The sequence below is a fragment of the Phoenix dactylifera genome, chromosome 17, assembly GCF_009389715.1.
Source record: "Phoenix dactylifera cultivar Barhee BC4 chromosome 17, palm_55x_up_171113_PBpolish2nd_filt_p, whole genome shotgun sequence".
Taxonomy (NCBI): Eukaryota; Viridiplantae; Streptophyta; class Magnoliopsida; order Arecales; family Arecaceae; genus Phoenix; species Phoenix dactylifera.
In genome coordinates, this window is record NC_052408.1 from 3531202 (window position 1) to 3545920 (window position 14719).

General features: G+C 37.6%; 1 protein-coding gene across 1 annotated transcript; it reads right to left on the reverse strand.

Annotated features, from left to right (window-relative positions):
- Positions 1-12141: 12141 nt before the first annotated feature.
- Positions 12142-14719, reverse strand: LOC103719077 (two-component response regulator ORR42-like). Its single transcript, XM_008808149.2, has 3 exons — positions 14668-14719; positions 13090-13394; positions 12142-12495 (listed from the first exon to the last, which is right to left on the reverse strand). The coding sequence occupies exons 2-3, from the start codon at positions 13372-13374 to the stop codon at positions 12316-12318; spliced, it is 465 nt and encodes a 154-aa protein (XP_008806371.1). The 5' UTR covers positions 13375-13394; positions 14668-14719; the 3' UTR covers positions 12142-12315.

Sequence of the window (14719 nt, forward strand, 5' to 3'; positions counted from 1 at the left end):
CGTGGGGGTTGGCTTAAATAGCCACAGAGGACTGTAGCAAGGTAGAGAACAGACATTCCACTCCAAGCATTCAAGTTTTCAAGCTCTCCAAGTGCTCTTAAACGAAAAAGGGGAAATCTGCATTTACTGCTCCAACAACTTCTTCCCAACAATCAAAGCTTCCTCCTCCTGCATTCAAGTCGACCACTCTTTCAAGAGGAGACCGGAGTTCCAGAAGCCATACCTCTTCACCAGCTTAAAAGCGTTTGAGGGCTTCTAACTCCTTTACGATTATATTGTCTTAAATCTGCTTTTTGAGAAGCTATTTTCTGTTTTCTCCTATCTCTTGTATTTACTTGATTCAATCGGGGGATTGAATCAAGGGGTTTAAGGTTGGTTGGTGAGCCAAGTTAAAACCAACGTGTGTAAGGGTTTGATTGTGAGCCCGGAAAAACAATCGGGGTTGGTTCTAGTCGGTGAGCCTGTGAAAACCGACCGAGTTCGTTGTGAGCTCGTAAAACAACAAGTTTGGTTGTGAGCTTGCAAAACAACCGGCTGTAATCCAAGGGGGTTATAGTGAAATTCCCAAGTGAGACTTGGGGAGTGGACGTAGGAGCAAGGGTTAGCTCCGAACCACTATAAAACTTTGTGTTTGTAGTGCATTGTCTCTCATCTTCTTCCCCGCACATTACTCACAGCACTAGACTTTAATTAAATAACTTGCTATAGTTTTTAATTAATCATCCACAAAGTTTTAATTAGCCAAATTATATTAAAAACCCAATTCACCCCCCCCCCCCTCTTGGGTTGTCTATCTGGGCAACAAAATTCATTCTGAGCTACCTCAAGCTTGCAACGAGTCAATCTCGACGCATTGTCATTGACTGATGCACCTTTATGAGCCGTCTCCAACAGATCATGAGTCGAACCCAAAATAATCTCAGAAGATAGACAGAAAACTAAGAAATTTATCACATCAATGAGTCGATTCATAAAATACTCAAGCCGCTAGTCCAATAAGAATCGACCTTGAAAAGAGATGAGTTGATCTTTAAATGGCCATAAAGAAAAGATAGAGAGATAGAAAATTCATCGTATTGGCGAGTCGATCCATACATTTGACCTCAAAAAGAGATAAGTTGACCTTGGAACGGCCATGGTGGAAAGACATAGAGCAGTGAAACTTAGTCTGTTGAAGAGTCAACCTCTGAAAGCAATGAGTTGACTCAAGTCAACTGACGAGTCGATCCTTGAATTAAGACATCCGACTCCATAAGTACCATAGAAGAAAGATAGAGTGCAACAGAAAAAAAGCAATCTTGAGATGAATCCTAAAGATCACGAGTCAATTCTTGAAAATCTTGAATCGTCTCTAGAAAATGGCAAGTCGACCTCTCTATGCCTGAAAATAGTAACGATTATTTTTTATGAATTAGAATAGTTGTTTTCATCTCACAACGACTCTATTAACTATAGAACGACTTGAAAAGTATTCCAACCTTCTCCAAAGAGTATAAATGTATGAGAACACTAAAACAAAAGTTAAGCTCAAAAACTACAAAGAAAAAATCAACTAGAGCCAAAAAAAAAGAAAGCAGCAAGAGAGAGCCTCAAAGAAGATTCTATCCAGGTGCTTTCATTGCAAGCTAAAAGTTTACATCTTCTACATCCGAGAGTTGGTGAAGCGCATTCAAGAGCAATTAAGTCAACCAATAGAGTTTAGCTCTATTTATTATTTTGTATTTATTATTTTGGAGCTATATTCATTGTGCTTAAATTGTTTCTATTCTTTGCTTTAACAAGTTTCAAGAATTGAAACTTGGGAGAAAGGTCCATCCAAACCTAAAATTAGATCATGAAGGTTTTGGTTGATTGTCTGAGAAAATCAACTAGGTTGATTGTGAATCCGAAAAATAATCGGTGTAGATTTTGGTTGATATTTTGAAAAAATTAATTGGGCTGACTGTGAACTCAAAAAATAATTGGTTAAGATTTTGGTTGATTGACCTAGAAAAATCAACTGGGTTTGGTTGTAAACCCGAAAAACAACTGTGCTGTAATTTGGATTATAGATTATAGTACAATTTTCAAGAGAGTTTTAGGGAGTGGATGTAGGTGCAAGGTTGGGACCGAACCACTATAATTTTTTTATATTTGCCTTACTTATTCTGCTTGCATTTATCTTTTACTTATCCCCTTATTAATTTTCTGCTCAAGTAAATATTTATTTGTCAATGCTTTAATTACATTGCATTATTAGTTATTTTTTTGAAAAACTCAATTCTCCTTCTCTCCTCTTGAGCTGCATAGCTGAACAACAAGTAATATCAGAGCCAAATACTCAAGCCACTCATTGACCTAATCGTCAAGAGTTAAAGATCTATGGTAGCTCTTATTGGTATCTCTCCTCTCGAAGATCAGTCTATAGAAAGACTTCCTTTGTTTAATAGTACCAACTACACTTTTTGGAAGGCATGTATACATATTTTTATTCAAACACTTAACTACGACATATAGAATGTCATAGTAAATAGTTCTCACACACCCACAAAAATAATTGATGGTGTGTCTCTTCTCAAACCTGAAGGAGAATGGGATGAATTAGATAAAAAGACGGGTCAGTTGAATGCTAAGACCATAAATTTTTTATATTGCTCCTTGAATGATAATGAATTTAATCTAATATCTACTTGCTTTTTTGCTAAAGAAATCTGAAATAGGCTAGAAGTAACTTATGAAGGCATTAACTAGATTAAAGAATTTAAAATTAATTTTCTTGTACATAATTATGGTCTGTTTAGAATTGAGACTAGTGAGTCAATTTTTGATATGTTTACTCGTTTCACTAATATCATTAATAGTCTTAAATGTCTTGGAAAATCATATACTAATAGTGATCTGATAAGAAAGATTCTCAGGTCAAGAATGTGGGAGCCCAAAGTCATAGCCATCTAAAAAGCAAAGGACCTCAATGCCTTTCCTTTAGAAGAACTGCTGGGTTCGCTGATGACTCACAAACTAACCATGAAGCAGAACCTAAAAAAAAGAAGAATCAAAGAAAAGAAGAACTATCACTCTTAAGTCAAGCTCAAGAAGAGAAAAAAAGCAAAGGATTAAACAGCTCAAAAGGTGATAAGGAAATGGCCTTCATTACAAAAAAATCCATAAGTTTTATAAGAAGAAAATGACAAGGAATAAGACCTTTGGCTAAGGGGGAGCCGAGGAAAGAGAAACATAAAAAGCAGTTGCTAGTATGTTATGATATAAGAAATCAGGATATTTCAAAGTAGACTGCCCATTACTGAAGAAAACTTACAAAAAGCTAAAGAAGAAAGCCATGGTCTCTACTTGGAGTGACAACGATGAAAAAATCTAGAAAACAACCAACCTATGCCTCATGGCCCATGAAGATGAGGTAAGTTCTGAATCCTTAAATGATTTCACTTTTGATGAAATTTGGGGTGCTTTTTATGATTTAGTAGATGAATTTAAAAAGCTAATTATAAAGAATAAAGAATTAAAAGTGAAAAATCAAATCCTTTCAAATGAAAATGAAAGTTTATCAAAAGAAAAACAAACTTTATCACAAGAAAAATCAGAACTTAAGTAAAGAGATAAATAAATTAAAACCTTTTGTTGAAAGTTTTATCTTAAGTTCTAAAAAATTAAATATGATTCTTGATAGCCAACAAATTATTTTTGATAAAGCTAGACTTGGCTACAATCCTCTATTGAAACAGAAATATTTTAAGAAAATATTTATCAAATCTTCAAATAATCAAACAAAAAAGGCAACATATTTTAAATATGAAAATATTGGACACATGTAGTTTATCTGCAACAATCGAATAGATATCTTAAGTGGTAAATTAGCTATCAAAAAAATTTGGGTTCCAAAAGAAACTATAATTGCTAACCTACTGGGACTCAAGAAACCTTAGGTACCTAAAATAAAAGCTTAAATTCTATATTGCAAGTGTGTCTAGCAGCCTATAGAGCAAACAAAAAATGGTCATTAGACAGTGAGTGCTCTAGACACATGATAGGGGATGAATCTCAATTCATTTTTTTTGAAAGAAAAAAAAGGAAGGGTGGTCACCTTTGGTGACACTGACAAAAAAAGGATTATTGGATTTGGTGAAATTATATCATTCCTTCTTCATTTATTAAAAATATTTTGCTTGTAAATGGCCTTAAGCATATTTTTTTAAGTATTAGTCAAGTATGTGATAAAGGTTTTTAAGTTATTTTTGAATTATTGATTTGTGTCTAGTCCCAATGATAATGGCATGAAGTCTACAGGGTATAGGCATGGTAATGTATACTTGGTCAATCTTGACCATCTATCCATGAAGAATATACGATGCTTAGTTGCTATACATGTTAAGATCAATGAGACTAGTTGGTTGTGGCATCATAGATTAACACATGCTAGTATGGACCTAATTTCAAAAGTATCTAGAAAAGATCTAGTTATAGGTCTACCAAAATTAAGCTTTGAAAAAAGATAAAATTTGTGAGGCATGGCAACTAGAAAAATAGAAGTCAAGCAGTCAAGCGGGTCGGCATCTATCTGCAGTAGGAGTAGGACGTAGCGCATAAGAGGGTCTTAGGAATCGATCTGCTAGAGTTTCATTTAAATCTAAAAATATGGTTTCAACTTCTAGGCCATTAGAATTATTGCATATGGATTTATTTGAGCCAACAAGAACTTCAAGTCTTGGTGGCAAACATTTTGTGTTTGTTCTTTGGGAGCACCATATCTAGTATGGTGCAGGTCTTCTTGGAATTTGCTTCAATTCCTCATTGAGTCACCATAAACCTGAAGAATTTTTTGGAAAAGACTCCAAATGTGCACTTGCTCGAATTGAGCTTCATACAATATCTTCTCAAAGCCTGGAAGGTCTTGTCCAGATCAGCAACATGATGTTCAAATCGTTTGCTTTTCACCAGCATATCATCGATGTAGATCTCCATGTTGCGACTCACTTGGTGGCTGAATATATTATTGACTGTTAGCATCCCTCATATGCCATGAAAATTTCGAAATAATTTTCAGATTGCAGCGGAAAAACATATGTGGGATCCGTTCATCGCATGAACGTGTTTTAAAACCTTTCGTTTGTAGATAGATTAGAATTAAATTATTATAACCATTTTAAAATCATTAAGAAGATCAGATCTTCATCTTGTGCGGGTAGATGGTCTCCGCAAATCTGATTTACGTGGTATTTGATGAGGGTTCAATGGAAGCCGCACACGCGTCCGGCCTCTACAGGTATCCACACGAAGTACTGACTCGATCGAAGCCTTTGGATCTCACCGGGGTGCTAGCTCACTTGCAGAGATGGCTATGGATGGCTGAAGTCCTCTCTTTTGAATCAACCTTTGATTGGCTTGAGAGGAGGAAGAAGAAGGAAGAACCAAAGGAACAAGAACAAAGCCCTGCAGCCTTTTTCTTTTTCTTCCTTTTGGAACCAAGATGAAGAAGGAAGAGGGCGTCTTAGGCTTTTCTTTTTCTTCTCTTGATTGTGGCTCAAAGGAGGAAGATGGAGGAGGGTGCTCATGGCTGGAATGAGGAGAAAAACTTCTTTTTTGGCCGAAATCCCATGCTCCCCTTTTGAAATATTAAGAGATAAAGATGAGCTCCTATTTTTTAGGAGCTCATCCTTATCTCATTTTTCATGCCACCTAGGAGGGGCGTGCGCCCCTCCTTTTTCTCGCATGCAATGCCCAAGAGGAGGGGCGTAAGCCCCTCCCTCAAGTCCATATTAATCTGCCATTTAATCCAATTAGAGGGTATTTTAATTTGGGTGCATTGCGTGAGTCCAATCCTAGTCAAAATAGGATTTGTATGAACCCATTTCAATTTCCTCCTTATCCTAATCTAATTAGGATTTAATTGAACCATGACTCTATTGAACTCTTCAATCCTAATCCAATTAGGAGTCATTTAATTAATTAGATTAAAATTAAAATTAATTAGGACTTAAGAAAATCCTAATCTAATTAGGACTTGTCCAAATTTCAGCCCTAGGACAATTAGGACTTTAGAAATCCTATTCCAAGTAGGTCTCTAATTTAATTTGAAATCCTAATCCAATTAGGACTCCATGAATCCCACTCCAAGTAGGACTCATGATCAAGTCCAATTAATTAAATCCAATTAATTAAATTAAATTGCAATCCGATTGCAATTATTTCTTTTTCTAACCACTAACTCTTAGCAGGTTAACCATTTATCAAGCTAATTGATCATATGTGATTCTTAATCACAATTCAACCATCGGATCGGTCAATACTTCTAATGTGTGTGACCCCATAGGTTCCATTCTGACTGGTAGTGAGATATATTGTGATCTCTATCACAATATCATTGAAAACTCCTTTCAATGGGTTGAAACAATTCCAACTCAACTCACCAGGGATTATCGGCCATCAAGATGATCCCTGTGAGTCTCACCATCCACCAGTGACACCTAGCAGTATGTAGTGGCCACCCAGTAGAATAGAATGATGAACCTCTAGGTGCAGTTATCGTATGATACAGTCCTTCTATCGTGGATCCCTACAGACTGGAGGTCATGGATAACTCGTCAAACCCCGTTGTCTGTCATATGTCTAGATTTATTCGACTTGAGTCCGATAGTAGAAAACTCTTTTCCACTATATATTCTGCCCTGGCCAAGGTCTTAGAACTCAGTCTTATAAATCACATAGGATCTCTCCTCATCTATCAAGGTCGATAGATTCCATGTAAGTGCATACCCTACTCCTACAGTGAACCTACTGCAGCCAATCTACACAACAAGAACCCATATGACTAGAGACCATGTATATGTGCAGTCAAACTACAATAACCTCACTGTGAATAGCCGAAGCACCGCAGGTCAAAGGACCAGTCACACTACTACAACATCAAGTAAGTCACTGACGAGTGGATAGACATCCAAGTGACTTCTTGTCTTGGTCATGCTCAGTACCCTTGTTCTCTAACAAGCACCTGCACTATCACTTCAGTGTCCCTACACTGTGGACTCGAGTCTCGTCCATCCATAAGAAAAGCGATCTGTGCACTGATCGGATCGATCACCGTCCTCGTGATGATCTATTGATCAGGAGCATTTAGAAATTAATCACCAATGATACATGGCTCAAATTCTCAACTCTTGAGAATATGTATCATTATCTTATTAATTCCTTGGACGATTCATAGACACATAAACAATATGAATGAAAAGATGCCCATTTATTATTCAATAATAATAAAGTCAAGTACAAATTTATGTCCCAGAATTAATAATGTGTCCGCCAGATTGGCTTCTAGGGCATACATCTAACAATTGACCAAGTGTTGATAGGTAGCCCCAACATTTTTCAATCCAAAGGGCATAACTTTATAACAATAAAGCTCTTTATCTATGACGAATGAGGTTTTCTCCTCGTCCTCTAGCACCATCCAAATCTGGTTATAACCCAAGAAAGCATCCATAAAGTTGAGGAGTTGATGGCCCGAGGTGGCTTCAACCAGTTGGTCAATTCTTGGTAAAAATAAAATTATCCTTTAGGAAGGATTTGTTGAGGTCGGTGAAGTCGACGCACATTCTCCAGATCTCGTTTGGCTTCTTGACTAACACAATATAGGCTAGCCAGTCAGGATAGTCTACCTTCCAAATAAAATCGGGACGGAGAGTCTACCTCCTCATCACTCGCCTTCTGCCTTTTCGGGGCGAAGCTCCTTTTCTTTTGCCAGACCGTCCGGTGAGTAGGGCCCACATTCAGCCAATGGTTGATAATCTCCGGGTTAATGTTTGGCATATTAGAAGCTGGCCAGGCAAAGACATCAACATTAGCGCAGAGGAATTCTAGGAGTTGCACTCGGACGAGCTCTAATTTGTACTGTTTGGCCCAATACCATTACATCAAGAGTCACAAAACAAAGATCTTCAACTAGCTCCTCGTACCATTGTCCTTGCCATCTTGAGAATCGAAGCTTTCGATGGAAAGCATCTCCCTCGACTTCTTTCCCTTGAGTGTAGCTACCTAGCATCTTCGGGCGAGCGCTTGGTCACCTCGAGCCTCTCCTACATCGCTTATGGTCAGAAACTTCATCAATAAGTGGTAGGTAGAGACCATGGTGTGCAAGGTGTTAAGCATGGCCATCCCAAAATAGCGTTGTAGGCTGATGGGACTTCAACGACCAAAAAATCCATCATGATCATGGTTTGCTATTTGGTCTATCCTGCTATGATGGGGAGAGTGATGACCTCTTTCATGGGCTCTAGAAAACCGACTAGGAAGGAGGTGATCCTCCAAAGCCTATCAACTAGTAGATTCATTCTAGAAAAGACCTCATAAAATAATATGTCCACTGGGCTTCCATTATCTAATAGAATTCTTTTTACATCAAAATTTGCAATAGTAAGAAAAATTACAACGGCATCATCATAGGGGGCTTGTCCCCATTTCCATCAGTATCTAAGAAGAAAATAACTTCCTCTATCCTCGGTCTCTTCATCGATGAGTTCTCCATATAAAACACTCGTGAGTAAGCTCTTCGGGCAGATGAGCTAGCTCCACCAATAGCTGTTTTGCCGACTATAGTGCTAATGACTCCGACCATCAGTTGGTTATTGGGCTTCGCCTTGGGAGAGGGTCTCTTTCGACTAGGATCGGCTCAGTCCTAAGGGTTTTGAACATAGGTGTCGAGGTAGCTCCATTGGATTAAGGCTTCGATCTCATTTTTTAGTTTGAAGCAATCCTCGGTGTCATACCCATTGTCACACGATAGAACTGACTGTACCACGTCATGTTCTTAGGAGCTGTAAACTTCATCTTCCACGACCACTTCATATAGTTGCAATTGTGGATTTCCATAAGAATCCGCCAGTGCGGAGTGTTCAAGAGTGTGTATCTTCCAAACCTATCTTCTAAACTTTTGAGTAAGGCTTCTGGATCGCTTGGGGGCTTCCTCATCCTCTTTGGATTTCTTGGGGGGGCGTCAAGTATTCCTGGGCCTGCTTATTATTTTTCTTTTGGCTGATTTTGCGCCCAGCTAACTCTCGTCGGGTTGTCATGGCCTCCTCGATATTGATGTACTTATCCTCTCGGGCCAATAGCTTGGCATATTCTATCGGAAACCTTTTCTCTAAAGAAAAAAGGAACCAAGTAGTCCTCAGTCCACTGATTATGGCAGACATTGCGACCGAATAATTTAGATCATGTACTTTTAGGGTGGCCGCATTAAAACGGCTGCCTAGTCTCGTAAGAACTCATCATTTTGCTGCTTGTCGGCAAAAAGGATGTCTGAACTCCTCCTCGGCCTCTTGCTGCTCACGAAGTGGGCAGCAAACATCCAACTGAGTTGCTCGAATGAATGGATCTAGCTCGGTGTACCACAACCAAGCTGTCTTCCAAAGGGTAGCTAGAAAAGCTCTACACAATACCGTATCAAAGGCATTCTAGAGTATCATGAGAGCTTTGAAGCTCTCTAAGTGATCTAGAGGGTCCGAGGTGCCATCATATGTCTCCAACTGTGACATTTTGAAACAGGGGGAAACAGGCTCCCGCATTATCTTCATTGAGAATGGAGGTTCAATGGTGAACTGCATGTCTCAGTCTTGATTAGCCTGATGATTCCGTAGGCCTTCGAGGTACTGGCACATCTCTTCAAGCTTATAGTCGAGATTGGCCTCTCTCCTAAAAGCCCCATTAGGTTGATGGCAGGAGGAATGGCTAGAGGCCGACTCCTCCCAAGAAGGAGAGTCAGTGATCAAGACGAGTCCTCCTCCACATGACTCCATGGCTAGTTGTAAGGGTTGTCGAAGTTGTAACGATGGAAACAGTGTAGAGCAAAGAAGTCCTCTAATCATAGTGTATCTGATAGGAAATCCTCTGATGCCTAAGTCTGTGTAGTAATCAGAAAATAGGAAGAGGTTGTCTTTCAGTCTGTTAGGGTGTTATTCTCTTTTGCTTATCTCTCCCTCTCCCCTCATACTTTTTTGCGTATGTCTGGTGGAGGAGCCTACCTACCACTAAAGAATTAGGACGTGTGAGTCGACCAGAAGTCACTGGCTTGAGTATGGCCTGAACATTGGGCGTGAATGCTTCACACACGGATGACGTCTCGCCTGTCATATCAATGGGATCTCGATGATCACTAGGTTCCCCAGTTAGGATACGGCCAACCGTGGGGAGCTCCTGATATGCAAGCTTAGCGGTATGGCACTAGGCCTGCCAAGTGGCCGCTCCTAATCTACCACGTGTTGGCGGCGTAGCGTGTTTTAATTGGTTGGGCCTTTTGGTAAACTGTAGATGTTTTGGAGATGTATCAAATATTAAGGAGTGAAAAACAGTTGCTTAGCTAATTATGAGTGACTAATATACTCCAATATTTAATAACTTATCTCTTTTGGGGGATTACCTATGACTTTGAGTACTGCAATGTCAATTTCTATAAACCTAAAGCATGCATTATCTTACACATGCATGCATAGTAACTTGTAATTATATAAGCAGAGTTGGCTTATTATGTATTATTTGCAGCATGGTTTGTTAGTACCAAGATTCATCATCTTTTTACCTAGTATGTTGATTAGAAGATTAGAAAAATCCTTGTTTTCTTTATTTCCTCAATTGTCTTCTCTCTTAGATCACAGCAAGGGGCAAAGTGGTTCAATTGTCTCATTTAGGGTAGGCCATATACCAAGCTGTGTGCGTTCAACCTCCACTATCTAACCATTTTGTAGGCCTAGTGGTGATGAGAAAAGGGAAGGAAATAGGAGAGCGCATAGAGGTAAGAAGAGGGAAAAGTGGTTGGATTGGGTAATGGATTAGATTAGGGTTCATCCGAGTCTAATCAATTGCCAAGAAACCTAACATGATCTGCCCCAACAGCGTGATAGACTGGTTAAAATCAGCCTATGATTACCAAGAGACCTAACATTATCTGCCCCAAGAGCCTGATACACTGGTTAAAATTTGACTTGAGTGTTTTGAGGTTGGCTACCATATTCGAAACTAAACTTGAGCTGGTAGTCCGAAAGAGGTTGAGATATTAAGAAATTGTTCTCCAACGACCACCTGCTGCTGGTGACAATCATTTATAGTTGATAAAATATTATATTGTTATCAAATTGTGTCGTAATTGGATCTGATTGATCCTGACTCATGTTTGGATGCAATTTTGTGAGGCCTAGAGCAACATTTTACGAGGGTTGGTGGCCAAACTTAACTTATAGGTTAGAAATCATCATCTATTCCATGTCAGAAACTGCGATATCACCGTGATCAGGATCAAATGTCCACTTCAAGAAATCTGAATAACTAGTGATTTTGTTAAAATAATTTGAAAAATAATTCGGTGACTTTGATGTAATAATGTCTAAGATTCTGAATGACTTTTCACTTTGATTCTTTGATACAAGAAACTGTATTCTGAATTTACTTTGGTGAGGGATGATGCACTTTGGAACTTCCAAGCAATGACATGGAGAATCAATTGTCCATTAGGTATATCTTATGGCTGGAGAAGGTTGAGTATTTGCTATTTCGTGTAGATATATGATTGCAGGTGTGGGTTGGTAAGCATATTCAGATATCATAGAGATGTGTTTGATGTGTTAAACGATGCAAGATGTTAGTGCCCAGACAGAAATATCTATCATGGTTTAGCCAAGTTGGTGGTTCAATCCTCTCCTTCTCTTGGTTTAACAGTGCAATGTAATGAAATTTCTTCTGCCAAAAAAAAATATTATTAAAGAATCCATCAATTCAAGCCGTCTTTTTTTCTTTTGAGCAAGATCAATTCAAGCCATTTGGCTGAGTCATATGTCTCTCATTCTAATCCCAGATCATCATGTTACTAATATTGTGTTGATGGCCGTGGTAGTATTTGATCGCAAATCCTTATGAGAGAGTTATCCTATTCGTCTCAACTGCTTCTGCTGTGGCTACTATCATATATATTGCCCTCGATATGTTTATTTTTGAAAAGAATTAACTATGCCAAATATATTAATATTTTTAAAAATTAGAAGTAAATTTTTCATTTTTAAATATCTAAAAATTGAAAATAGAAAGATACAAGTGATGCCAAAGGGCACCTAAACATTTTATTTAAGGAAAATGCATGGGATGTGTATGCAAGTTTTTGTATTGGACATGCACTAAATTTTCAGCAAGGTAGAACTTTTTATTTCTTCTGAAGAACTCTCATACTCAAATAAAGCATCCTTTTAAGTCCCAATGGATTAACAATTGAACAAGTGCCTTCCAAATTCTAATAGGTTGAAATCCATTGCATATGATGCACTTCAGCTGCAACTTAACATAGGTTTATCCAAGAGATACATCGACATCTTCAAGCAGTTTGATAAATGTTGCCCGAAGAATAGGCAGGGTAAGAAGAATATCTCCTCCAGCCTCAGCAAACTCTTGCATGACCTCATCAACAGATCGAACAGTAAGACCAGCAATAGTTTTAGTCACCCCTATTGACCGCAGCTTTCGCGTAACCTGTGACATAGAAAAAAGGGATAATATGATAGAAAACACCAGTTCAGATCCAATCTTTATTGGCATCTATCGCCTGGAGTTAAATCATAGACATATACCAGGCCAAGCTTTAGTTAACATTGGGTCATCAATAGAAGATCTAGGTCCATGCTATTAAACACAGTCCAATCCTACCATCCTCAATATCTGGGCCTTTATTTAGTATAACAACCCTGGATCTCACCCAAAAAACTATCTGGAAGGTATTTTTTGGGTATTCAGCAAATAACCGATGTGGGACTAAACACAAGCCAGCACCCGATGTCTTCGTCAAGCTAAGAGTTTAAATCTAATCATAAGCACTACAATCAGCCCGTGGTCAGCCCCAATAAATTCGTGCTGCAATATTTTTTGGGTTCCTCAATCTTGTATAAGTACTCAAAATCTATCCAGTGAATAACCGATGTGGGACTAAATACATGCCCACATGGATCTTCATATTTAGGTAGCAAACATCCTCTACATTATATTGGGTTATGTCAAATGCACTGAAAGAAAGAGGAGGCAATATAATATCATGGATGAGAAAAGAGGATATATAGCGAGTATATTTACCTCTATTCCGCTCATCTCAGTCATTTCTAGGGCCACCAGGATAACATCAAAGCTCTTTCCTGCATGAAAAAGATTTATAGCTTCCATACCATTTTCAACTGCTAGAGTTTCCACGCGAAGGCTCTTGAGAATAACCTTCAACACCTTCCGTCCAATTACTTCATCATATGCAAGAAGGACCTTCAAATTGTTCTTGAAATTCGGTTGGTAGTTTGCCGAGCCATGCTCAATTGGCCATGCACATGGGTTTGGAGAGCTGTTACTGGTGATGTGAACCTTGAACATCTTTAATATATACGCCGGACCTAAACACAATCATGAGCAAGCATGTATACATGTTTTCTATGAATATGAAGTATTTTGAATGTTAAGCTTGGGAAAAATTTAAACTTTGACATAGTATTATTAATCATAATTCAATATGGAAAGAAAAGGTGGCTAACCCTTGGTAAAAGATTGCAGATACTCTATCTAATCAATTTTTGTATAACTGTCAAGAAAATAGCCAGTGTAGCACATGGATGTGAACATGTTATTTTAGATAGATTTGTTTCTTAAATTTCATTAGAAAGTGCCAAGAAAGATTACCATTTTTGGCAAAGAGTTTCACTATTTCACTTAAATATCTTCTTGTTTCTTGTACTCAAGGGCAGAAGAGATGAGTTGAGCTTAATCAAATTTGGATTAGAAAATAAAAACTCCACAATCATATTATAATGAAATATCTTCATTATTTTATTACTTTTAATTTTTATAAATGTTAAATTATACTTGATGGCGAGTCTTATTCAAGAACTTCTTATTTCTTGCGGTATATTGGTGCTCACAATTATACATAGTTCTTCCTAACAGAGTTCTAAGAGATTTTGTTGATAATTTCATTTGTTTGAAGAAAAGATTAGTGAATTGCACAATTGACATTACCTTAAAAAACTCTGCCATCCTTAACTTTTTTAAGAATGATGCAACCATATGATACTTATTTTGATAATACCAAATACAAAATAAATATTTTTATTGCATTATTAACTTGAAGACATGTTTATGCACAAACATGCCAAATAGTTCGACCTTGCAAATGGATCCTATTAATTGATTTGACAAATTAAATGATATATGAAAAATTATTAGATGTTTCAAACACTACATTTTCGAAGGATAGCTAGCTATTTTGAAGCCTTCAATTCCTTCAAGTGATTGATATGCCCTGCAAGTGGAAGAGCATTCTTGTATACTCAATTCATTTTTACACAAGTTTTGTCAAAAAAAAATCATTATGTTTTTTAGTTGACAGGCCAAATATAATCAGCAGTATAATCAATATATGACTAATTTTCACAATACATCAGTAAGTTGAAGTGCAATAATATGTAGGAAAGGAGTTTTAACAAATGCTTGCAGATACGCATTTGTTTGCAGATTTGTGGATGACCTTTTTGAAGAAAATTGTATGAAATTATACCATATAATAATGTGAAAATCTATGAGAAATTAACTTATGCATTTATAAATTCTCTTTAAAATCAAGCAAAGTGAGGAAACAAGTAGAAGGGAATAAGAAGATAAAGGAAACACTACCTTGGTATATTTGAAGGAATTAACAAAAATACCTTAGCTTAATATTTCGATG

What these genes read in the sequence shown, in the direction of transcription:
- LOC103719077 (XM_008808149.2), bottom strand. Translation starts at nt 13,374, where the DNA reads ATGTTCAAGGTTCACATCACCAGTAACAGCTCTCCAAACCCATGTGCA. An exon ending in CTGAGATGAGCGGAATAGAG is followed by an intron (nt 12,496 to 13,089) that starts GTAAATATACTC and finishes TCTATGTCACAG; the next exon opens with GTTACGCGAAAGCTGCGGTC.